Source organism: Chelonia mydas, chromosome 2 (genome assembly GCF_015237465.2).
Source record: "Chelonia mydas isolate rCheMyd1 chromosome 2, rCheMyd1.pri.v2, whole genome shotgun sequence".
NCBI classification, from domain to species: domain Eukaryota; kingdom Metazoa; phylum Chordata; order Testudines; family Cheloniidae; genus Chelonia; species Chelonia mydas.
Genome location: NC_057850.1, coordinates 218254613 through 218277399, shown reverse-complemented (window position 1 = coordinate 218277399; position 22787 = coordinate 218254613). Strand labels below are relative to the sequence as shown.

The following is a 22787-nucleotide window of genomic DNA, read 5'->3' as shown; positions in this document are numbered from 1 at the left end:
TGAGGGATGGAGAGGCTATCTCTTGAGCCAGCTAAAGACTAAATGGAGGGGTCTCCCTGGGGTTTAAGTAGACTTTTTCTTGTGGGTGGACAAGCTTCCCTCCCTCTGTGTAGAATCCCAGCTACAAGATAGAGTTTTGGAGTCACATGGGCAAGTCACATGTCCATGCATTGTTACACTAATAAAAATGATACCAACAGGATCTTGTAAGAGGGACAAGGCAAATTGCCCTGTTTATTGTAAATACAACAAAATATTCCTATATGCAATTTCTATATAGATCCATTCACACACACAGACATTCACACACAGGGTATACATAAAGGTTGTTATAGTTACCAGCCTAGATGTTGCTTGTGCCAAGTCACTGGCCTGGACACGAGAGTGGAGCTGAGTCGTCAGATGCGCATCCAATGCTCCTGGACGGTGGTCGTAGAACCAGACTCAAAGAACACAGTCCCTGGACCCAATTTTTATAGGTCTCTGGTTTAATACAAGTCTATGGAAGTTGCTTCATCATGCTGAATTTACAAATGAGATGACCATCAATCAGTTCAATCAGCAGGTGGTACATCCATGACGGCTCCATGATGGCTAGGTGTTATCTTCTTGTTCTTCCTTGATGCATTTTGGGTGGATTCCGGTTCGCCCTCTGGGGGTCATCCGATTATCTCCACTTTGCATATTCTTCGGCCCATCGATATCAAGGCTGAAATTCTTAGGATTAGGCTGGCACCATTTACTAACCAATTATTTCCCTGCTTCAGGCTGTCAATTCCATGCACTTATCATTCATTCTTTTACTTAACAACACAATCTGTGACTCTTGATTCATTTAACAAGTTTTATCCCACTATCTATTTTTCCCTCTTTGGATACCAAGATTTACATAGGCATGACAAGGGGCCCCGGCGGGGGAAGAGCATCAGGGTGTTGTTTTAAAGAACAGCATTGTTTCCTCAAAGTTCTTATCACTTTCCAGCACAGACTCTTTGACCTGTACCGGCCTGAAATAATTAGCACTTTAGCCTTGCATTTGGTACAGAGTGAAATTCAACAGCATGGAACTGATGTTCATACTTTTTTACAATACCTATATATTCTTTTGTCTATCTTTATTTCTTCTACTACATAATTATAATTCTATCATACTTATATAACTTTGAGGGCGACCCAACAGCATGACTCAGAACTTGCAGGTAGCAGCCATGGTTCACATACTACCTTGAACATCCTCAAGTAGACCTCTTATATGGATTGGAGCCTTCCAAGATCCATTGTTCGTTAAGTGTTTCTTGATTGGGCACTTAACTTGCGCATTCCTTTCTCAAGAAGCTGACCAAATGCTTTACTAAGGCTACTTAGAAATCAAGCAAGTACAGAGCTGATATTCATAACTTCTAACACAGAAATGATACATGCATACAAGTGGGAGGAATAGATTCAGTACATCTTAACCTTTACAGAGATATGTTACATGGCACATGTAGCATAAAACCTATTCCAGTTATGTCATATATACATTCATCAGCATATTTCCATAAAGCCTTATGGGGTGCAACGTCACAACATGCTGCCAATTTTCTCCCCCGTTCTCCACTTCAGCATGCTGTGCCTGCAGTACCAAACACTGACTTCTATCCAGAAAGTCTTCATTTCCTCTGATGCAACGCAGGATTGGCACTTGGGTCACTAGTCCTTTAACCTTTTCTTCCAATATGGAGATCAGCTTTCACTTCATACAGATGAAGTTGCTTCTGTCCTCTGGGAAAAAGACAAACATGGCACATCCTGTGCAGGTCACAACAGCTGATCGCTCACTTTCCCTATTGTCTTCCTTCTAAGAGCTTCTTCAGATGTTATATTTACTGCTCACAGAAGCCTGAAAGGCAAAAACTCTGTGGGAACACCCCCCGCCCCAGGTGAACTCCCAGGCAGACTCCCTCTGTTTGCCTCTCCTCTGATCGGCACTCACTCAATTCGCAACTGGCTGCTTTTTTTATAAGGCTGCTGGCTTGAAGCAGTTGCCCTGGCTCAAAGCCTTCCATCCAATCAACCACTCAAGGCCCACCTGGAACAAAGCACTCCCAATTCACTCTTTTCAAACAAACAACCACATGGTCAAACAGTCACACTTTTCAAACAAACACGGGGTCAAACAATCCCTGCAACTAACAACAGTCAAACAGGTTTCAGAGTAACAGCCGTGTTAGTCTGTATTCGCAAAAAAAAGAGTACTTGTGGCACCTTAGAGATTAACAGTCAAACAAACGGTCACAGCAGATTAAACACTCAGATATTCAGCTCACAAAACAGCCCAGTCCCCCGGTATTACAGCACTCACTGTAGCTTCTCTCGGACTGTTCCAAGGCAAACTCCCTCTGTTTGCCTCCCTTCTCTTCGCTGCTCCAGTATGATTTGTTCACAGTAGTGCCTAGTCCTGTCCGTCTTATAGTTCTATGAGAGAAGTAGCATATAGTTGGGTTTTGGCTAGTGAGGTCTGGTTTCTCCCATAATTCTGACTCTCTCATAACAGGTGGCAAATTTATATTTTCTGTCATCATAGCCCTTCTCCTCCATAGTGTAACAATGAGCTATTTGCTTATACCATTCCTCAGTAAATCAGGTTCTTCTTCAAGTGCTTGCTCATGTCAATTCATTTTCAGTTTCATTCTGATTCATTTTTCCTGTACCAGGAGTTTTCAACCTTTTATATACGGGGGCTTCCCTCCCCACCCCATGATGATCTTTCTCCCATTTCTAACTGGGATTCCCGTCCATTTAGCAATACGGCAACAAAAGGGAAATTGTGACCTCCTGGTCCACAGGTTGAGAACCCTTGCCTTATACAATTCACATGCTCTCACTCTTAGACATTTATTTTTGAACAATCTCCAAATAAATACAGAAAGGGATGTTACATCTCCAACATTCCTATGTAGATTCTTGACTAAAATTGTTATTTTGTCGGGATGAGATGTTTGTTTTATATTTTATATATTGATTAAATTATTAACCTAGAAAAAGTTGAGCTAACCTAAAAAATGTGTGGATTTCGTGATGGAAGGACGGGAGGTGGTGGTTAGCCCCAGAATCATTTGGTTCTCACAAGACAGAGTTAAGAGATAATAATACCTACTTCATACGCTTTGCACCTTTAGGTCTCAAAGTGATTTACTGAGGAAGTAAATATCATCTCAGTTTTTACGTGGATGGATTTTTATTTGGAGCTGTTCTGAAATAATGTATTGTCTAAAGTATGGGTACTCATCCCGGGCTGGGGAGATGGCAACCTTTCTCTCTTTTTTTATGGCTAGATGGTGAGGGTAGTTGTTAAACTTCTGAAAAGGGGGCACCAACGCTTTTATATATTGTAATGTACTGGCACAGGGTGAAATTGTTGTCCTACTGAAGTGATGTAAACTTCATTGTTGTCCTTCTGTTGATTTTCAGTATGGCAACAGCATGGAAAAAGTTGAGAATAACTGGTCTGACATTATGAATTTGGTGACTGATGGCACTGAGTCAATGGAAGCTTCTGAAGGAAAGGAATTTATATCTGGAATGTTATGTGGGAATTTAAATTTCACCCAGTGGTTTAGATAAATAGTATTGGCAGGCATGTTTGTTTAATAGTGCAGATTCATCATTAATATTTTTTTTGAAAGTTTATTAACCAAGTAAAAGTTGGCTTAACCTAAAAAGGTCTCTCTTTATGTGGGGATACAGGGGTTATAGATTTTATGGATTTGAGAAAATATTGGAAAGATAAACTACCTTTCTGGAGCTACTCTTTGAAGCTGGCTGAGGTGAACATTAGTATGAGGCTCTGGTTAGAGTAGGCATATCTAAGAGTTTACAAATATCTTTCTGTGTTTAATATCTTTCCTTGTTTACCTAGAGATTTTATAAAGTAATATGTAAGGCTTCTTGGATTGGAAGGGAGAGTGTTAATAGGCTGATCCACTCTGGGGGATTTTCAATATCAATTAGGGGAAGCAGAAACATAATCATGCTGCACAGTAATAGAGTTTGAAAATCCTTCTTTTTCAAAGACGAGAGTTAGTATTTTTCCCTTCTTCCTACAGGGATTGTTTTGCCAGATAAATGTTGCGCAGACAGGATTTCTTTTAGGAGAGGTTTAGAACAGAGCAGGAGGCTGTATATAAAGGAAGCATGAATTTCAGTAAGATATTCATTTTGGTTGTACTTCTCCTTCCTAACAACATCAGGGCAAGATTTATCAATTTCTTTGTCACATTTCATGTGGTATAACAATGGTTTATAGTTTTGTAGTGCAACCAAGATAGGTCTTCTAGACATTAAGGCTAGGATTTTCAAAGCAGCTTAAGGGAGTTAGGTGCCTAATCATCATTTGGATTTTTGCACCTAGCTTTCATAGGCCTTTTTGAAAGTCCCACCTTAAATTTTTTGGTCTTCTAAAGATGCAGAATTAATTGTAAGAGGGTGGTTAAGTGACAATATGTTTCCTCCTTAGTTTAAGGGTAGCACTTTTGTTAATTTTATGATGTGCAATTTTGCTGAAAGGTTTAATGATTCCTACAATTTTTTTTTTTTTGTAGTATGGAGTGGGATTACTGGACGCACAGTACAATGTTGCCATTGTGGCGTTCTGATGATGGGTTGTGTTATTGACTTGAATTCTTTTGGTTACAGGGCATGAAGATTTTTTAAATTGTTTTGTTACCCAGTATCAGTTGTGTGCTCATACTAAGTAAGTAAAACCAAGTATTGAATCCTAGTGCACAAAGATGCACCAGTATCCCTTAAGGGCAGGATCAATAAAATATGCATCTGTATTCTGTGCCAGGGAAGCCTGCGCTGTGCTACCTGTCAGTCTAATCTAATCAATCTAGTCATTCATACTGTACTCATTACCATGGTTCAGTTTGCATAAACCTGTGTAAGAGCTCAAACAAGATTTGGGGTGGGGTGTCCAAAATGTTCACAGCTTTGCACAGGCTTCAGTATTATTTAATATGACTTGTTTACATGGAATTTACACTTGATTAGCGTTACAAGCCAAACTATCTCAAATCCACGGTTTTGATGTAGCACACATCCCCAAGTGCTTGAGTCCACCAACATGGGAACAGTCATTGCAGTTGTTCACAACTAGAACTGACCAGAGGGCAACAATCCCATTTCACAGCAATTTTAAAGGTTTTGCCTTTTTTTTTTTTTCATTCTTCATTCAGAGCAAAGTTCTTCATCACAGCTCAGTCTGAATCAGAGCAGGGACTTTTGCCTGGATCTCCTACATGCCAGACCAGTGTCTCTGTCTTTGTGATGGAAATGTCATTGAAAAAGATACATCTCTGCTAAACTTTCCAGCTTTTACAAAACAGCATATTTTGGAGTAACAATGTTCTGACAAGCTCTGTTCACAACCTCTTGTGTTGGAACCCCCCTCACGTGATGGATGGGTACCTTGTCAGCCTCCCAGGTGCCATGCTGGAGCATGTTGTTGTTAAATCTCCATTTTTCTTTCATTTTTTTCTGACCATTCTCTGTCTCCTTCCCTCCCTCCCTGCACTGACCCCCTCTACCCAGCTTATATTTTTCTATTTTTTTGAGTGCTTTCCTGTTTTGTCATCCTTTCTCCCTTTTCCATACTCACCAGAAGGCTACATGTTACCAGTTTGGGTGCTCCACTGGTGTCTCCATCAAGCTAAATGGAAAAATTACCATTGACTTCAGTGGAGCCAAGATCTCATCCCAAAACAACAGTGGTTGAGACATTAAGTGGTGGGCTTGGTTTAAGACAAATTATAATGCTCATTTCTCTATTAATTTGTCATCACATTCCCATTGCTGAGATTATATCTCTTCACTTAATGCATAATGTATAACGAAGTCCTGGGTTTTTACACCTGTTATGACTTTATTTATATCAGATTACGGACACTGTCTCCCACTGCTGTCTTCACACCTCTGTTATCTGGCATGTAATAATGGTTCTGGGTACTTGCATAGTGTGCTTCACTGAAAGGTCTAGCATTCTTTTTATCTCTTTGTAATGTTATAGTTACATTAGTTTTAGTACATATAGTACAGGATGTAATGAAGATTTATATAAAAGGAGGAATTCAGAATTTTCTGTGGTGTTATTCTGTATGGCTCAGAAGGGTATTTATTTATTTAATCACAGTATATGCACAGAGAACTGAAGCGGAAACTTGTAACTTGGTGCAATTATGTACTCACTTATTTCTCACTTCTCTACTATTCTTCTTTCTTTCCTTAACCCCTGCTGGTGTGCCTCCACTGCAGTGTCAGAGCAGGATAAAAATAGGTGAAAAATCACCCTGCAGGTTTAAATTAATTGCTCTTCTCTGTTACGCTACACGCTAGTGAGTGCCTTAGATAATGTGCTATGAATTTTCTTTAATTTAACCATAATTGGAATGGGAAGGTTCTGTAATTACTGAAGTTCTTGGTAGTTTACTAAGCTTTTTATTAGAGTAGAGGAGCATAAAAACATTCAGCATTGTAGTGTTTCATATTACTACCACTCATGTATATCATCAGTAATGTTATGAAAAAAGAAAAGGAGTACTTGTGGCACCTTAGAGACTAACTTAGGCTTGAATAGAGACTGGGAGTGGCTAAGTCATTATGCAAGGTAACCTATTTCCCCTTGTTTTTTCCTAACCCACCTCCCCCCCCCCCCCCCCCCCCCAAGACGTTCTTGTTAAACCCTGGAGTTGTGCTGGAAATGGCCCACCTTGATTATCATACACATTGTAAGGAGAGTAGTCACTTTAGATAAGCTATTGCCAGCAGGAGAGTGGAGTGGGGGGAGGTATTTTTTCATGCTTTGTGTGTATAAAAGATCTTCTACACTTTCCACAGTATGCATCCGATGAAGTGAGCTGTAGCTCATGAAAGCTTATGCTCAAATAAATTGGTTAGTCTCTAAGGTGCCACAAGTACTCCTTTTCTGTTTCCGAATACAGACTAACACGACTCTGAACTCTGAAACCAGTAATTTTATGGTATGTTTTATCAGGGAATCATCACAACAAAAGTTTTCGCTCTTTTATGAGTTTCATAATAGATGGCCAGTCAACAAATTCTATTTTGTGAGGTACATTTTTTGAGAAACATACTTTTTTATTACTAGAGTCTTCAAATCCTATCACATTTTGTCTTGCGCGGGGTGTCTCAGAGTTGAGTTTTTTCCAATTTTCAAAATAAAATATTAAAATAATACATCAAAATAACATAGATACAGACAGATGAATGGTTCTTATGGATCCAGCTTAAGAGTTCTTCTAGTTTGTGGAGAAACTGTAAAAAGGGTGCCTTGCTCAACAGATCTGCTTCTTGAATATTTAGAAGTCTCCTTTCTTTGCTGACTAAAATACATGTTTCCTAGATTTTACTCCTGTACTACTGTAGTAGTACAGTCAACTAGATGCTGTTCTAGCTCATGCTTCATCTACAGAATTATTAACTATGATTCAGTTGCAGAATCTTTATTGTTGGTGATGCACAAAATAGAAGAAGCCATCTTGACTTTCTAATCCTTGTGTTGGTCTTCTATAACATGGCCTTAAAAAGCGTGATTTTTTTTTTTTGCCAAGGTAGCTATGACAGTAAAATCTTGAGAGTAGACACAGTTATGCTGGTGTAAAGGTACATTATACTGGTATAGCTTATTTTGGTTCCTAAACCAGAATAAGCTATTTCAGTGTAAGGCACCTTTATGCTGGTATAACTGCATCTAAACTAGGAGTGTTTTACTGCTTTAATTTTGCTGGAAAAAAGTCTGAAATCCTATGGTTCCATTTTTACCAAGTTACTTTGCTGAGGTGAGCTGCATTTTAATTCCACCCAACTGTTTTTATTGATTACATGCCACTCATTCTGGTCATCCATTTTGTTGCAACTTTAAAGAAAAATATTGTCATTGACAGTAGGATTTTCCTATTGTGTTGTCTGTAACCATGTACATTGTTTTCCGAGTTGCCAGTAGTTACGTGACAAGGTTACCTATACAAATAAAGAACAATTCAACTAATTTTAAGTTGCTCTTGAAAACCAAAGGTAGCTTTCATTTTGTTTATGATGGTGTGATCCATTCAGTACAAAAAATTGCTGTAACTTCATGGTCCCGTGCTATGTGTACCACTCACAGAAAATAAAGCCCCCTTTTAAAAGGGTCTTTAAAGTTTTAGCAGAAATCTAGGTAGCATCTCACTGAACACATAATGTTGGGGAGATCTATCCAAACTACTTAACATGACACAGCAGTAGGAAAGTTGGCCTATTACAGCATCCCATGTTTACAGTTTGTGATTTGAAGGTATTTATCTAGCATGTCTGTTGTTAACTGGGACTACACTTTGCTCCTGTGCAGAGGAGCAACACAGTGCCTAGCCCCAATGTTCTTCCTAAAATCCTGCCCTAGCCAGAAGATATCCTTCTGCAGAGGAACCATAGGACAATAGATCTGCTCCTTATCCCTGCACTAGTCAGGGCAATATTTACAGCTAGAACTTAGTTTGTGTGTGTGGGTAAAGAAACATGCAATCACTATACTTATGGAGTTTTGGTTATGTTTATGGATCTTTTAGCATGAGGACTTTCATATGACCAGCATAGCTCTCAGCTGCCCCCAACTTTAACATAAATCTGGGCTCACTTCACTTACTATTAATATGTTTTTACATGGGAAATGTGGAGTCATGACAGCAAGGTAACAGAGAATGTTATTTATGATGATGAAAAATAGGGTCTGATTCTTATTTACACTTAAAACCTCTCTGTAACACTCTGGCAATATAACATGGCTTTAAAGTGCATGTAAAGTGGGTTTTGTGTAGATGAGAATCAGTCCCAGAATATGTCCATTATTTAAAGTTATTTTTCCCTTCTTCTCACTTTGTTCTTTTTTCCAGATTTGGCATAAGGGAGGAATGACATGTTTTTAATATAATTAAAATTACATGTTTTTAATATAATTAAACAAGATAATCGAATGTCTTTCTTTTTGTTACAGAACGCTTTACACAGTACAGCTCTAAAAACCTTAGACAAGCATGGAATAAGTAAGTTTTTTTTTTTTAATTTACTCTGCATTCTTTGACTTTCTGTCCATATGGTCTATCTCATGCTGAAGTTACCATAGCTAATTTACAATGCCTTTTGCTTCTTTGTCATTCTTAGCAACACAGAATCACCCACTCCTGCATTTATCAGTTCTGAACTTGCTTCACGTTACCAATGTTCAAATGAAGCCCCAGCTTCAACTCAGATACTATTTGACACCATTTAACCCAAATAATGTTGTATGGAATCAAATGGAAAGATTAAAATTTGACTTCATCTTTGTCATTTGAGTGTGCTATGTACATTTCTATAACAGAAATACTGCTGTGGCTTTTTGAACCATATTTTACTCGGGGGGGGGGGGGGAATTCTGCACCAAAAAATTAAAAATGTTGCTACACTATTTTAAAATTCTGCATATTTTATTTGTCAAAATAACACAATATAATCACGCTTGTTTCAATTATTTTGGTAATTTATTTCAAAATACCTGTCAATGAGTATGTCTACAACAATACAGACAGTAAAAAAGATTCTGGAAATGGTTTTGACAAATAGATTCCTTACTAGGCATATTAATACAGGGGAGATTAATAAGACTGGGACCTTTCAGTCTGGAAAAGAGACGACTAACGGGGGATATGATTAAGGTCTATAAAATCATGACTGGTGTAGAGAAAGTAAATAAGGAAGCGTTATTTACTACTTCTCATAACACAAGAACTAGGGGTCACCTGATGAAATTAATGGGCAGCAGGTTTAAAACAAACAAAAGGAAGTGTTTCTTCACACAACGCACAGCCAACCTTGGAATTTTTTGCCAGAGGATGTTGTGAAGGCCAAGACTATAACAGAGTTCAAAAAAGAATTAGAAAAATGAATGGAGGATAGGTCCATCAATGGCTATTAGCCAAGATGGGCAGGGATGGTGTCCCTAGCTGCAGTTTGCCAGAGGCTGGGAGTGGGCAGCAGGGGATGGATCACTTAGTGATTGCCTGTTCTGTTCATTCCCTCTGGGGCACCTGACATTGGCTGCTGTCGAAAGACAGGGTACTGGGCTAGATGGACCTTTGGTCTGACCCAATGTGGTCATGTTCCTAACTGTCAGGGTGGCAAAGCACTGGAACAAATTACCTAGGGAGGTTGTGGAATCTCCCTCATTGGAGGTTTTTAAGAACAGGTTAGACAAACATCTGTCAGGAATGGTAGATAATCCTTAGTCCTGCCTCAATGCAGGGACTGGACTAGATGACCTATCACGGTCCCTTCCACTCCTACATTTCTATGATTTTGTGTCTCCTTCCCTCTCCTACCCCCCAGTATGCAAGACAACATGTGCCACCCCTTGCTTGGGGTTTGAGGTAATGCCATGATTTAGCCCACAGAAAGATCACATCCACTGCTGTCAAGAGTTCAGGTTTGGCTGGGGCAAACCTAGGCTTTCCCAGGTAACTGCTGTCTCAATTGGGACTGTTGGTAGCTATATATCAGACAGGCAGCAGTAGCACTGTTGTACTCCCAGAGTAGTAGCCCCTCTCTGGGATGAATGGATGGGTATATATAAAACAAACTTGCTCGCACGTTGTTTGGGACAGGACTCTGTCTTCCTACCTGTTTTAATAGTACCTCACACAATGGGGCCCCTGATCAATACTTGGGCTCTGGACCATCTCATGGCAAAAATAACAATAATAATTGCATTTGAATTGAAAACATGACACTGTGAGCAACGTATTTTCTCCAAGCTTATTGTGTGTTGGTTTTGTTTGTTACAAAATCTATTGTTTGTTTAAAATAAAACTGTGGTCTGAGAATTGACACAGAACATGATTCCATCACAATCTGCTGCAAATAAAACCAGAGCTTCCTCATTTATAAGGAAGCTCTTCAAAAATATGTACACGTTTTCTATGCTCCATGAATAAAGGATTTACAAATTTTCAGCATAAATGAGGGGATTGAAAGACTGAAAGCAATGACAATGCTTTCAGTAGAATTCAGTGCTTCATATCTCAGGCTCTGATATGATAGGAAATATTTTGTTCTCAAAATTATGTATCATTTACATTTGAAATGTGTAAAGGATTTTCTCTTTTTCTATTGTAAATCTTTATTAGTGTGTAGTATTAGAGTGTTGCTGGATAGTACTGCTGTAGTGAAGGATGTATCAATATTTCCATTATAGACATCATATTCTCAGGGGTTTATAATTCAGCTGTAAAATTAACATTAAAAAACCTCATAGAGTGACTCAGCCTGGAAAGTATGCTTTTATTTATTAATACATTTTGAAGAACATGTTTTCTAATCTAAGAGAGCATTTTTTACGTAATTCTGATTTCTTTTTTTCAGTATTTTTTTCATTCATGATACGAGAATGGGCTGGTTTGTTTAAAGCAAATTTGCAGGCTAGTCAGAATGAGAATTAGACCCTCCTAGTGTTTAAAAACTGAGCGGACGAAAATAAGGTTATACTATTGGGTTTTTTTAGAGTGGTTTGGATAGACAGATTTGTGTTGATACTGTTAACAGTTAGTTACTGTGGACCTCTTAATGGCTCTGGAGGATCAGTGTCAAAGGATGTCTAAGGCCCTGATCCTGCAAAGATTTACACATGTGCTTAACTTTAAGTAGGGTAAGTAGTCCCTTTAATTTCAATTGAACTATTCAGGTTGTTTAAAATTAATGGGGGTAGTGTGTGGGTGGCCTTTGATATACAGGATGTCAGACTCTATCTGGTGGTCTCTTCGGACCTTAAAAATTCTAGGACTGCAAGTCTTTGCAGGATTGGGGCCTAACTGGGAAATATTTTTGAAAGCCTCTTGGGTCTGACACTATGGAACCACTGTTTGGGTTAGAGCAGCTCCTAAAGCATGTATAATAGGAGGTTTATTTAAAATACTTAGCTATATTTTAAAAAATATATTAAACCTACTTTAAACTGATAGAAAATCATGCTCTGCTCTTGATCTACAGCTTGTGCAACCACATAAATGTCTATGTTCACAAGCTGCAGTGAGTGCGCCTGCTTATGCTGGTCAATGTCAGGGAAGAATAGGACCACCAAGAATAGTCCCATACTTACTCCTTTTCTCCTCACCCGAGGGGTTTGCAAGCACAGACAGATGCACTCGAGTCTATCAAGCATAAATATTTATATGCCCCCCATTACGATACTATCTGAGCCCCTCACTGTCTTTAACGTAGTTAGCCTGAGAACATCCCTGTGAGGTAGGGAAGGGATGCTATTCCCATTTGATCAATGAGGAAATGAGGCAAAGAGAGATTAAGCTGAGTTATCAAGTCACACAGGAAGTCTGTGCCAAGAGCAAGGAATTGATCCCATGTTTCCCAAGCCTCAAGGTAGCATCCCAACCACTTCCTCGTAGTCTGTGCGTGGCAGGAGCACGAAGCCTGAGATTGCGTATGGTTCAGCAGAAGATTACTCACCCTCCACTTTTCTTTTTCAGACGGCAGGACTAAGGATAATGCAACCCCTTTTCTTGTTTGTATACATGAGCTGTATACAATGTCTTTAAAAAGGCTTACATCCAAATATACAATGATTAGGGACTTTAAGTATTATACTTCATTTGTATTTATTTATTTATTTACTTAGCATACTCCCTTATCCAAGGCGACTACAAAGGTAACTATAGTACAGTACAATACTTGTTGTGTATATACTGCCTGAACACATCCACAAAATTTGCTATTTATGCTGTGACCAACCCATGGAAAATGTGTGATTTCTCAGCGATTTAAGTAGACCCCTAATAATGACAGTCAATTAATTTAAGTGAGGACAGGCCACTAAGAATGGCATTCTGCTTACAAACGTTCACAGTACCCCCAGGTGTGAGGCAGGCTCTTCTACAGAAAACAGAGGCAAGAACAGAGAAAACATTACAGACAATATACTGAGAGTGATGGTAATCAATCACATATTAGTTACCCCAACCACCAGAGAGACAAATCTTAAAGCCAGGGTAGAAAAGGTAGAGCAATGACTGACACAGCTTGATATCTCTCTACCTAACCAGTTTAGCTGGAAAACAGCTGCTCAGAATAAAGCAATATGTAATAACTTTAAAAAAAATATTGATTAGAACCAATGGAAAATCATACCAGAGCCAAGAATATCAACGTTATTGGACTATTCAAAGGGCAGAGAAGATAAACCCAACAGGCTTATTATGTGAAAAATCAGATCCCTGAAGCTCTTAAGCTAGATGTAACAATAGACCTATTTTACTTTTGAGAGCCTTTTGGAGAAACAAAGAAGTAACAGTGAATGAGTACTTTGGTTAAGGTGTCCAATTACAGAGATAGAGAACATGGTACTTATGGAATCATACACATGGTACTTAAGATGCAAGATGGGCATTAGAAAATTACTCTAAGCCCTGCAGTTCCTCGGCTGGGGTTTTCAAGAGTCTAAGGCAGTCTGGCAGCCAACTCACATTGGTTTTAGTTCCAGCCGATATTAAATTCCACCTGCGCTGCACATGTTACTCTACTAGGGGTCCTCAACTCATTTAAAACCTGGCTTGGTTTTTAAGTATGGAGGGATCTGAACTGTGTTTTATCTTTGGTCCTGCACTGTTCACTTCAGGTATGTCTGCACATGTTCTTTTACAGAAAACAATGTAAAACTCACTGTTTCAGATTACAATAGCTTTCTCACAACAGTAAACCCTTATAGGGTAATGAGGAGAGAAAGCTAATTGTCTCTGTGTATATTTCAAAGAAGGATCTGTAAAGTGCTTACACACTATGGCAATGAGTAAGAATTTAGATAGTTCCCTGCACATCTGTTCTTCCCTATCGTGTTAAAATTAATGTAACTAATTCGCCAACGTGATAGAATTTAGTATATGGCACCTTAGCCTCTCAACACAGGTCAACTGCTGGAAATTTCTCCTTCAAACAAGATCTTTTATAATAGTAGGGGCTGAGGCCTTCCATATTTATATCTGGCAAAGTTTAAGGATAGGACTCAAGGGCCAGATTCTCAGATTTTTAAACCATTAGTCAGTGAAAACCTTCTGAAGAAGCAAGAGTGAGGGACCAGAAAAAGATTCAAAAGCCAAATATTGAATATATGGGATTTTCAGATTTGAATAGTTAACAGTTTACAGTTCAAAATGGTTTTTAGAAAAACATATTCCCTAACGGGTTATTTAGTTTACATTGCTCTGACAGTGTAAAAGGCACCCATGTCAGGGTCCTTTTACATCATTCTGCCAGTGTAAAGGGGCCTGAGTGCAAATGAGAATTGGACCCATTACGTCCACAGCCCAACTCAGCAGCATCAGAGATCTACAGTTGGAAAGCAGTGTATAACTACTTAGTGATGGTGGTGTTATGAATTATATTATATAGAAATAAGTGACTGATAAGACCTACTTAGATTCTATAATCTATCCCTTGTGCCAAAGCTTGCAGTTTATTTTGAGGGCTTCCTCCATTCTAATTCTAAATGTCTCAAGTGATGAGACATTTATCATTTCTTATGCGAGATTATTCCACAATCTGACAGTGAGGTCTCTTAGAATATATATATCCTGATATTCAACCACAATTTCACTTTGCTCTATTATATCTTATTATTCCTAGTTTTACCGCCTTACACTACCTTTAACTATTCCTTCCCCTTACAATGTTCACACACTTTAGATAATTAAAACCATATGGTATACCTCCTTAGTCATCATTTAACCGTAAGTATTTCTCCACTTTTTAAAAACTAATTTCTAGTACTGATAAGTTAGATGCAATTTTATCAATGCTATCTTCTACCTGTCCCATCTATGATATCTCTGCAAGTACAATACAAAACCATTCTGGCTTTTTTTCACCTGCCTTATAGCCTTGCATGCTTATATCCAGTTCACACTCTCTTATTGGACAAGACTCTGTGGGTATTAGTACTTTCCTAGTATCTCTGTTCCACTGAATATCTGGGGTTGGGATTATTTACCCATAGATGTATTTGTCTGCAGTTTTCCATCCTGAATCCTTCCGATATATTTTTTTCTGCCCATAAATTTCATTTTTATAAATCCCTTTATATTAATTCTGTCTTCATTGGTGTTTGCAACACCTCCTAATTTAGTATCTGTGAACTGAATTAATGTGCTGTTATCCCTTAGTCCAGATCATTAATAAAGATGTTAAATAAAACTGGGGCTAGAACTAATCCCTGTGGCACACAGCTGGATGCGTCTTCTCCAACTCTGTACATGGCCAATTATCATTATCCTTTGTTTATGGCCTGTCAACCAGTTTTCAGTCCATGTGACAGTGCTTATATCCAAGATCATGTGAATTTGTCTTTAGAGCAAGGTTTTGTGAGACACTGAATCAAATGCTTAAAAGTCCAGATATATTACGTCTACTGCATTATGCTGATTCACTAATATTTAAGTCCATTTTAAAAAGTGATGAAATTGTCTAATGTGTTTTGCTTTTTTGTTTGTCATTTATGTATTGCTTATCATTTTTTTCTTATTATCCACTTACAATTTTTTTTCCTCTTAATGTTGATTCCATTTATTTTACTAAGGTTTGAAATTAGAATTGCCGGCTAAAAATTGCCAAGATTGCCCTGACTTTTTTTTTTTTAAAAAAAATAATTGGGTCTGAATTTGCTTTTCTACCAAAATCCTGTTATGATCACGTCCTTCATGACTTTTGAAAAGTACTTTGCATTAGTCTGGTGAATTCATTAAGTAATTTCCTTGAGGCCTTGATGTGAATGTCACACAGATATGTTGGTTTACATTTATTCAGTGTTTTCAATTGTGAATTTTCCAATACATGTTCTTTAATGATGTTTTTCATTACTTTCTGATTGACTCTACTTTTCTTTACTTTTCAAATATGTTAATATGTTAACTTTTCAAATATGTTAATATGTCTCTTTTAAAGCTACATCAGTTGTTCCTACCTTCTTCTACGCTTCCCCTGATAAGGTGATGTTATACTAATTTCCCAAAATGATGCTTTTGGGATGGTGTGACTTGAGTATTTTTGTAGTCTAAGAAATTGTTTCCTCTTTTGAATTCCAGTAGTTCATTGTCACTAGCACGAAACTTTCCTATTACTCTATTCTCACAGTCTTAATTAATTCCTCTCTTTTAAAGGCAAAATCCAGGATGGCTTCTGCACTGGCTAAAATCTCTCCTTTCTAGATCATGACTTTGTTACAACATTCTGTCTCTTTGAGCCATATTTAGATGCATTTGTCTGAGCAATTCATGTCCCCTTAGAAGCACAGGCTGTGCTGTGGTTTTGAAAGCTGTCATATTGTGAGTCTGATTTCATTTTGTGTGGACAACAAGGCCAAGATTTTCAAAAATGACTACCAAAAATTAGCCACCTGAAAAAGGGTAGGCTGATTTTCAGAAGTGCTGAGCATCCAGCAGCCCCTATTGATGTCATTGGGATGGGATTTATATTTTTTATTTTGCCCATCATAATGTATCCTAGAACACTTTTCTTCAGCTCCCACGTTTCTTTGTTTCTCATCTTTACTTATCACCTCACCAGTGGACATCAACTTGGAAGGGAGTAGTGTCAGTGCAGTCAGCTAATAAACAACCTTGCAGATAAGTATTACCACCTCTGTAACTAGCATGAGGTCAGTCTGAAAAGCCTCACGATTCTGCAGTTATGCCAGCCAAAGATTTTGGGACAATCGCTAGCTTTTGGAGGTGGTGTCGTGCACCATAACAATCAAAGGCTTCATGGTGCTAGGCCACATCAAAGCACATCTTGGCCTTTGACAAATATTTATAACTGATCTTTATGGTAGTTTGATCAGGGTTCTTCAGTCTTCTTTTGACTGCAAGTTTTCATAAAATGAAATGACCCTTAAACTGCCACTTTTTCCTCATTTAACCTCTATATTCCAGGACCTCTCGTGATCATATTCCAAGAATCGTTTGCAATTCATGCCAAAAAAGAAAAAACTAAATGTACCTTTCTTCTTCTGCCTCCACATTTCTGGCTATTGCTCCTTCAAGCCCCAACTTCCTAGGTCTCTGAGTGCTGTGGCATAGGACTTATGGCAATAAATTTATGCCACTTAAAGCAAGGAAACAGAGTTCTTATTTTCTCATGCAGTTCTTTAAAATTAGTTATATGTTAACAAATGGCATTCTACATAATTAATGTAAAAACTATGATCTATTTCAAACTCTGAGACACATGTGTCAAGGTTTCTTCCCCACTCTGAACTCTAGGGTACAGATGTGGGGACCTGCATGAAAAACCCCCTAAGCTTATTCTTACCAGTTAAAACTTCCCCAAGGTACAAACTTTGCCTTGTCCTTGAGCCGTATGCTGCCACCACCAAGCATTTTAAACAAAGAACAGGGAAAGAGCCCACTTGGAGATGTCTTCCCCCAAAATATCCCCCCAAGCCCTACACCCCCTTTCCTGGGGAAGGCTTGACAAGAATCCTCACCAATTTGCCTAAATGAACACAGACCCAAACCCTTGCATCTTAAGAACAATGAAAAATCAATCAGGTTCTTAAAAGAAGAATTGTAATTAAAGAAAAGGTAAAAGAATCACCTCTGTAAAATCAGGATGGTAAATACCTTACAGGGTAATCAGATTCAAAACAGAGAGAATCCCTCTAGGCCAAACCTTAAGTTACAAAAAGACACAAAAACAGGAATATACATACCATCCAGCACAGCTTATTTTACCATTAAACAAAAGGAAATCTAATGCATTTCTAGCTAGATTACTTACTAATTTAACAGGAGTTGTAAGGCTGCATTCCTGATTTGTTTCTGGCAAAAGCATGACACAGACAGACAAACCCTTTGTTCCCCTCCCCCTGGCCCCAGATTTGAAAGTATCTTGTCCCCTCATTGGTCATTTTGGGTCAGGTGCCAGCGAGGTTATCTTAGCTTCTTAACCCTTTACAGGTGATAGGGTTTTGCCTCTGGCCAGGAGGTATTTTATAGCACTGTATACAGAAAGGTGGTTACCCTTCCCTTTATTTTTATGACAATGTGTATTAGATGAACAGTTTTGCTAAATAGATTAAATGAAGCCTTCAGACAAATCATTCTTAGAAAGTGCCAAGATATAATTTGAAAGCTTAGAAGAGATATTGCCTGTAGGTAGATTAGTTGCTCTAAACCCAGATGTGTATGTTTAGCGTCCACTTGACCTGGTTGTCAAAATGGGCAGACATAAGGTAATTATTCTTGCCACTGCCTTAAAACTGGAGAGGATAGATTATGTATCTTCAGCAATACGCTGTGAATAAAGAGACTCAGTGTAGCATTGGTGCACCTGTTATCGCTGGAGGGCAGAGAGGCAAGAGATTCCAAAGGGAACTGACCTTTTTCTTTCAAGCATTGAGTCAATTCCATATCCTAAGGCATAAATTCTGTGTTAAAATTATTATATCCCTCCTGGTATTGGTCTTAACAATAGGCTTCACGTTGGCTCTTAATGGAAAGGCCATAAAATTATTTTAAAAATTAAGTCTTTGTAGGGGAAAAAATTGTCTAATTTTGAAAGGAGTTACTAGGTTAGTTAAGTTGTTCTCTGATCACAATAAATCCTAATTTAAATTTAGAATAAAATGCTTTAGCGGAATATCTATCTAATGAGTTGCCAATGAAACCATTGATACATAAATGGCATTATCAATAAGTGAAGAGAAATGTTAATTCACAAAAAGTTCTGCTGCATTATTATAAACAGTTATAAATAGTACAACGTATCCACTGTCTGCGAGTACCTCAGCTGTGTTTACTCCCATAAGACTTGATTTACAAACAGTGCCAAATAACTCCTTTCAATTATTCACATTTCATAATAATTGATCTTTCAGAGTTCCAGTACTGGAGAATATTTGATCATAAATTCAGTGAAATCAGCCTCCATCTTTGTGATGTTTGTCCAGCTAAATCCTTCAATGAATAAACCAATAGAGATGCCAGCTGTGTTTCTTTTATAATGGTTGCTGTTGTATGTGAGCAGGTTTGAAATAAAAATAAAGAAAATTTCTAAATTTTCAGATTAGATGTGAATCCTTAATCCGACTGTAGACTTTTTAAATGAAAAAAAAATTGAGAACAGACAAATGCATCCTTAAAATATTCTTGCAAATCCAGTGCTTGCTTTTGTTTGGATACCTAGAATCAGACTTGAACTATTGTTGAGGTCATGGCCTGAGCTGACAAAAACGAGGGCAGTCAGCATGAAAACTTCTCTCTCGTGATGATATGAATTAAGAAGAGTCTGTCACTTCAATTTTCCTTTTGAATTGCCTCCTTTAGTCATATTGTATCATAGCCTTAAGACTGTTTTCTCTATTAGTGGTTGTACTTCATGAGAGTGCCCCAGTATTGCCAGCCCCAAGCACCCCAAAATCATGAGTTAGGCCCCAAAATATCATGAAGGTTGAATTAAACATTATGAGATTTTTAACAAGTAATAATTTGGGGGTTCTTTTTATTTACCATATTTTTGAGCCTCTAGGGTGCAACTCAGGTCACATTTTCAAGCTTTATTCTGCAACCATGAGGGATAGAAACTTTTTTTTAAAATGAAAGTTGAGATTTTCATCTGATCACTTGCTTCCAGGAGCTGAGGCTTGAAGAAAAATATCCAAGGTGAAAACCTGGCCCCCACTGAATTAAATTGCAAAACTCCCATTGTCTTCAGTGCGGCTAAGATTTCACCAAGGATGCTCATCTGCTTGGGGCAGGGCATGGTTCTAGTGGGATCTGTCTGTTTTATCTAATATGTCAATCACAGTAGTACATAGATGCCAACTCCTGCAGCATATTCTGGAAAAGGAAATAGGATTCTTAAATCCTGGATCTCTCTGTGTTATCAGAAATATATGCAGCTAAAAATATTTAAAATATGGTTTCGGTAGCACTAGAGTCAGAGAGAAATGTCCATCAAGACAAATTTTCAGGTTTAGTCTGCTGTTAAGTGCTGTATAGGACTGTGGTTTAATACATTTGCAAAATCATGTGACAAGACCAAAACGTCTCTCAAAGAGCTTTGAATTTTATAGGAAAATTTCAGACCAAAGAAATCTGCAGTATCCTACTTAATGAATTCCAATAAGGACTTCTTACCTCACTTGTTTAAATTCAAAATGATCCACAAAGGAGGCCCACGTTGTCAGCATACTGATGCAGAATGCTGAGAGTTTTTAATGCAAATCAGTGGAAATTTGCAGCAGGGAGTGTGTGATCCCATAAGCAGGATCAAGCTTTTATTTGTACTATCAATAACCCGGAGATGGTTTTCCTGCTTAGTGACATCTATTTCGGGAAGGGGGCCCTTTCACCGTCCAGCAAGTACACAAAGTCTTCCACAGCAGCACAGCTCTTCTTAAAATCATGCTGTTATCTTGCACCTGTTTTTTCCAAAGTGTTCTCACAACCTGCCTGCATGCTGAGTGAGAGACCAATATTACCATTATTTATATTACAGTAGTGAGATTGGGCCACTTTGTGCAAGGCACAGAGCAAACATATAGTGAGAGAGAGTCCCTGCCCCAAAAAGTTCCGAGTTTAAATAGATGGCTGACCAAGGAACAGGGGTCCAGAGAGACTGAGATATCCCCAAAGTTAGAGTCCTGTTACCAGATTTTCCCGTTACTTTGGGGTATGCTCATTTATTAGGGTTACTCTTCGGGGGGGGGGGGGGAGGGGGAAGAGTCCTGTAATTCTGTCAATGTACTGCTTGTGTCACTTGTGTTTTCATATGGAGCTCTACTTCTCCCTTCTGCAAGTCCCCTCCCAATGGAGCTATCCTGCAGGACCTAGGTTCCTCCAGCCCCAGAATCAGATGAACACACACACACACAGCAAGTCTGAGTGGACCGGGTCAGAAACCACTCTCAAGCTGACCCCTTATATGTCCCTGGGCTCAATAGGCTGGGCCAAGCGGCACTGCCAAGCTGCCACCCTTATATGCCCCTGGACTCCATAATCTGGATCGAGCAGCACTTCCAAGCTGCCACCCTCGTATGTCACAGGTTCAGCACGTCCCTATCCCCACTTTCACATTTCTGGTAGCAACCCACTTGAACAAACCCCATAATATGTTTAGGCATTACAGCTTAGGTAAGAGGAGCATTGCTGCAGAGTAAATGGGAAAGAGCAAAGTTCAGAGAGAGAGAGAGGGAAGCAACCAGCTTAACCATAAAGTTATTTATTGAATAATAGCGATAACCTCACAAGGAGAGCCTAAACAAACATAACAATTACATTATTAAAGTTTACAAAAGTTATATAGAGAAAACTATACCTGATCAAACACATCAGGGTTAAAAAGTTATATCTGAGATAGAAAAGAGAGAGAGAGAGAGAGAGCTGGGGTCTCACCACTGCATGAAGCTTGAACTGGTTGGAGTTCCCAGGTGATGGTGGTAGTTCTGGGTCCTGAATGCTGGAGATAGGCTGAGCCCCCAGCACGATTAGTCAGGAGAAGATGAAGTCCCAGTGGATCCAGGCATCAGAACACTTACTTGAGCATGGGTAGGGGTTTTTGTAGGGAAACAACAGTGGTTCAAGGGAGAACACTAGATTTGTTTATGGGTAAACTGATGAGTCAAGGGTTTTCTTTAGGCTTGACAATAGGAACTGATCATTCCTGGCTATGGGTGGTGTCCCTTCAAGGGAGCTCACAATGCAATTAGGCAGCTTCAGTATTTTGGATATAAATCAAGGATTCATTACTAGAATTGGTCTGATAACTGCTGAGCTGGGTGCATGCAGGGGTAGGTTCATTAACATCTGGAGCAGAGATCCCCCGTGATGCAGTGCTTCCCTGCTTTACTGGTCCCAGAGTTCTTGCCTTGGAATCTCTGTTCTCCATTCTGTATGCTAATGGAGATGCTCCCTGTCCCATCTTTGATGCAGATGAGGCTAGGGGAGTTGCCTTAAGCTAGTTACCCTTGTCAGGAGGGGTTTAGGTTTGTCTCCCACCGTCTTTTTATTGCTTGCTGTAAGTCTCTTCTGTGATCGGTTTTGGTTAAAGCAGAGGTTGGGGTGGGGGGTTGTCCTTCATGAGTCAGACAGGCTGGATACTGCGCCCTGATTCCCCAAGAACACAGAGCTGACTAGTATCACTGTGCAGATACAAAATTTGTATCCGCATCAGATCTGCGACCCACAGACATGGCTCTTGGATATAAAGCGGACATCTGCAAATTTGCCAGGCTCTACTCAACGTCACACAGCAGGCCAGCAGTAGAGCTGGTTGTAGAAGCCATGCCTCCTCACTCCCAGTGCAGTGGCCCGTCCACTGGACCACACAGCCTAGCTTTATGGGTGGCAGTGCGGACAGTGCCACTGGGTCAGCCTTTTCCCCAGTTTGCGGGGTTAGTTTTCATAAACCTGCCTTTATTGGTACCATGATGTAGCCTTACAACTGTTTAAAATAGAGAGATCAAAACTTCTGTATGAAAACAACAACAAAGAAGTTGGTGGGAAATAAGCAGAGCACTGAGCATTGTGATTTCCCGGTAAAACTGATTGTTGGGAGAGCAGAGTTAGCGGTACTGCCATGCTGCTGGTCGTGGGATCTGTGCCCGTGCCGCATACTGTAATGGCCCACTTCTAGCCATTGCTTTAATAATCATCCCTAGCCGTAGTGACCCTGCAAGCTGTACGAATGGGAACGCTGTGGTAGCAGCAGAAATGAACACT

At 39.1% G+C, this 22787-nt stretch overlaps 1 protein-coding gene across 5 annotated transcripts in view; it reads left to right on the top strand.

Annotated features, from left to right (window-relative positions):
• CDK14 (cyclin dependent kinase 14) overlaps positions 1-22787 on the top strand; it is a 505722-nt gene that overhangs the window by 378129 nt on the left and 104806 nt on the right. For all 5 annotated transcript variants that reach the window (XM_037890727.2, XM_043541222.1, XM_037890728.2 and 2 more), the window contains one exon: positions 9029-9077. In XM_037890727.2, the coding sequence (XP_037746655.1) occupies positions 9029-9077 (49 nt within the window). The remainder of the gene's footprint in view (positions 1-9028; positions 9078-22787) is intronic.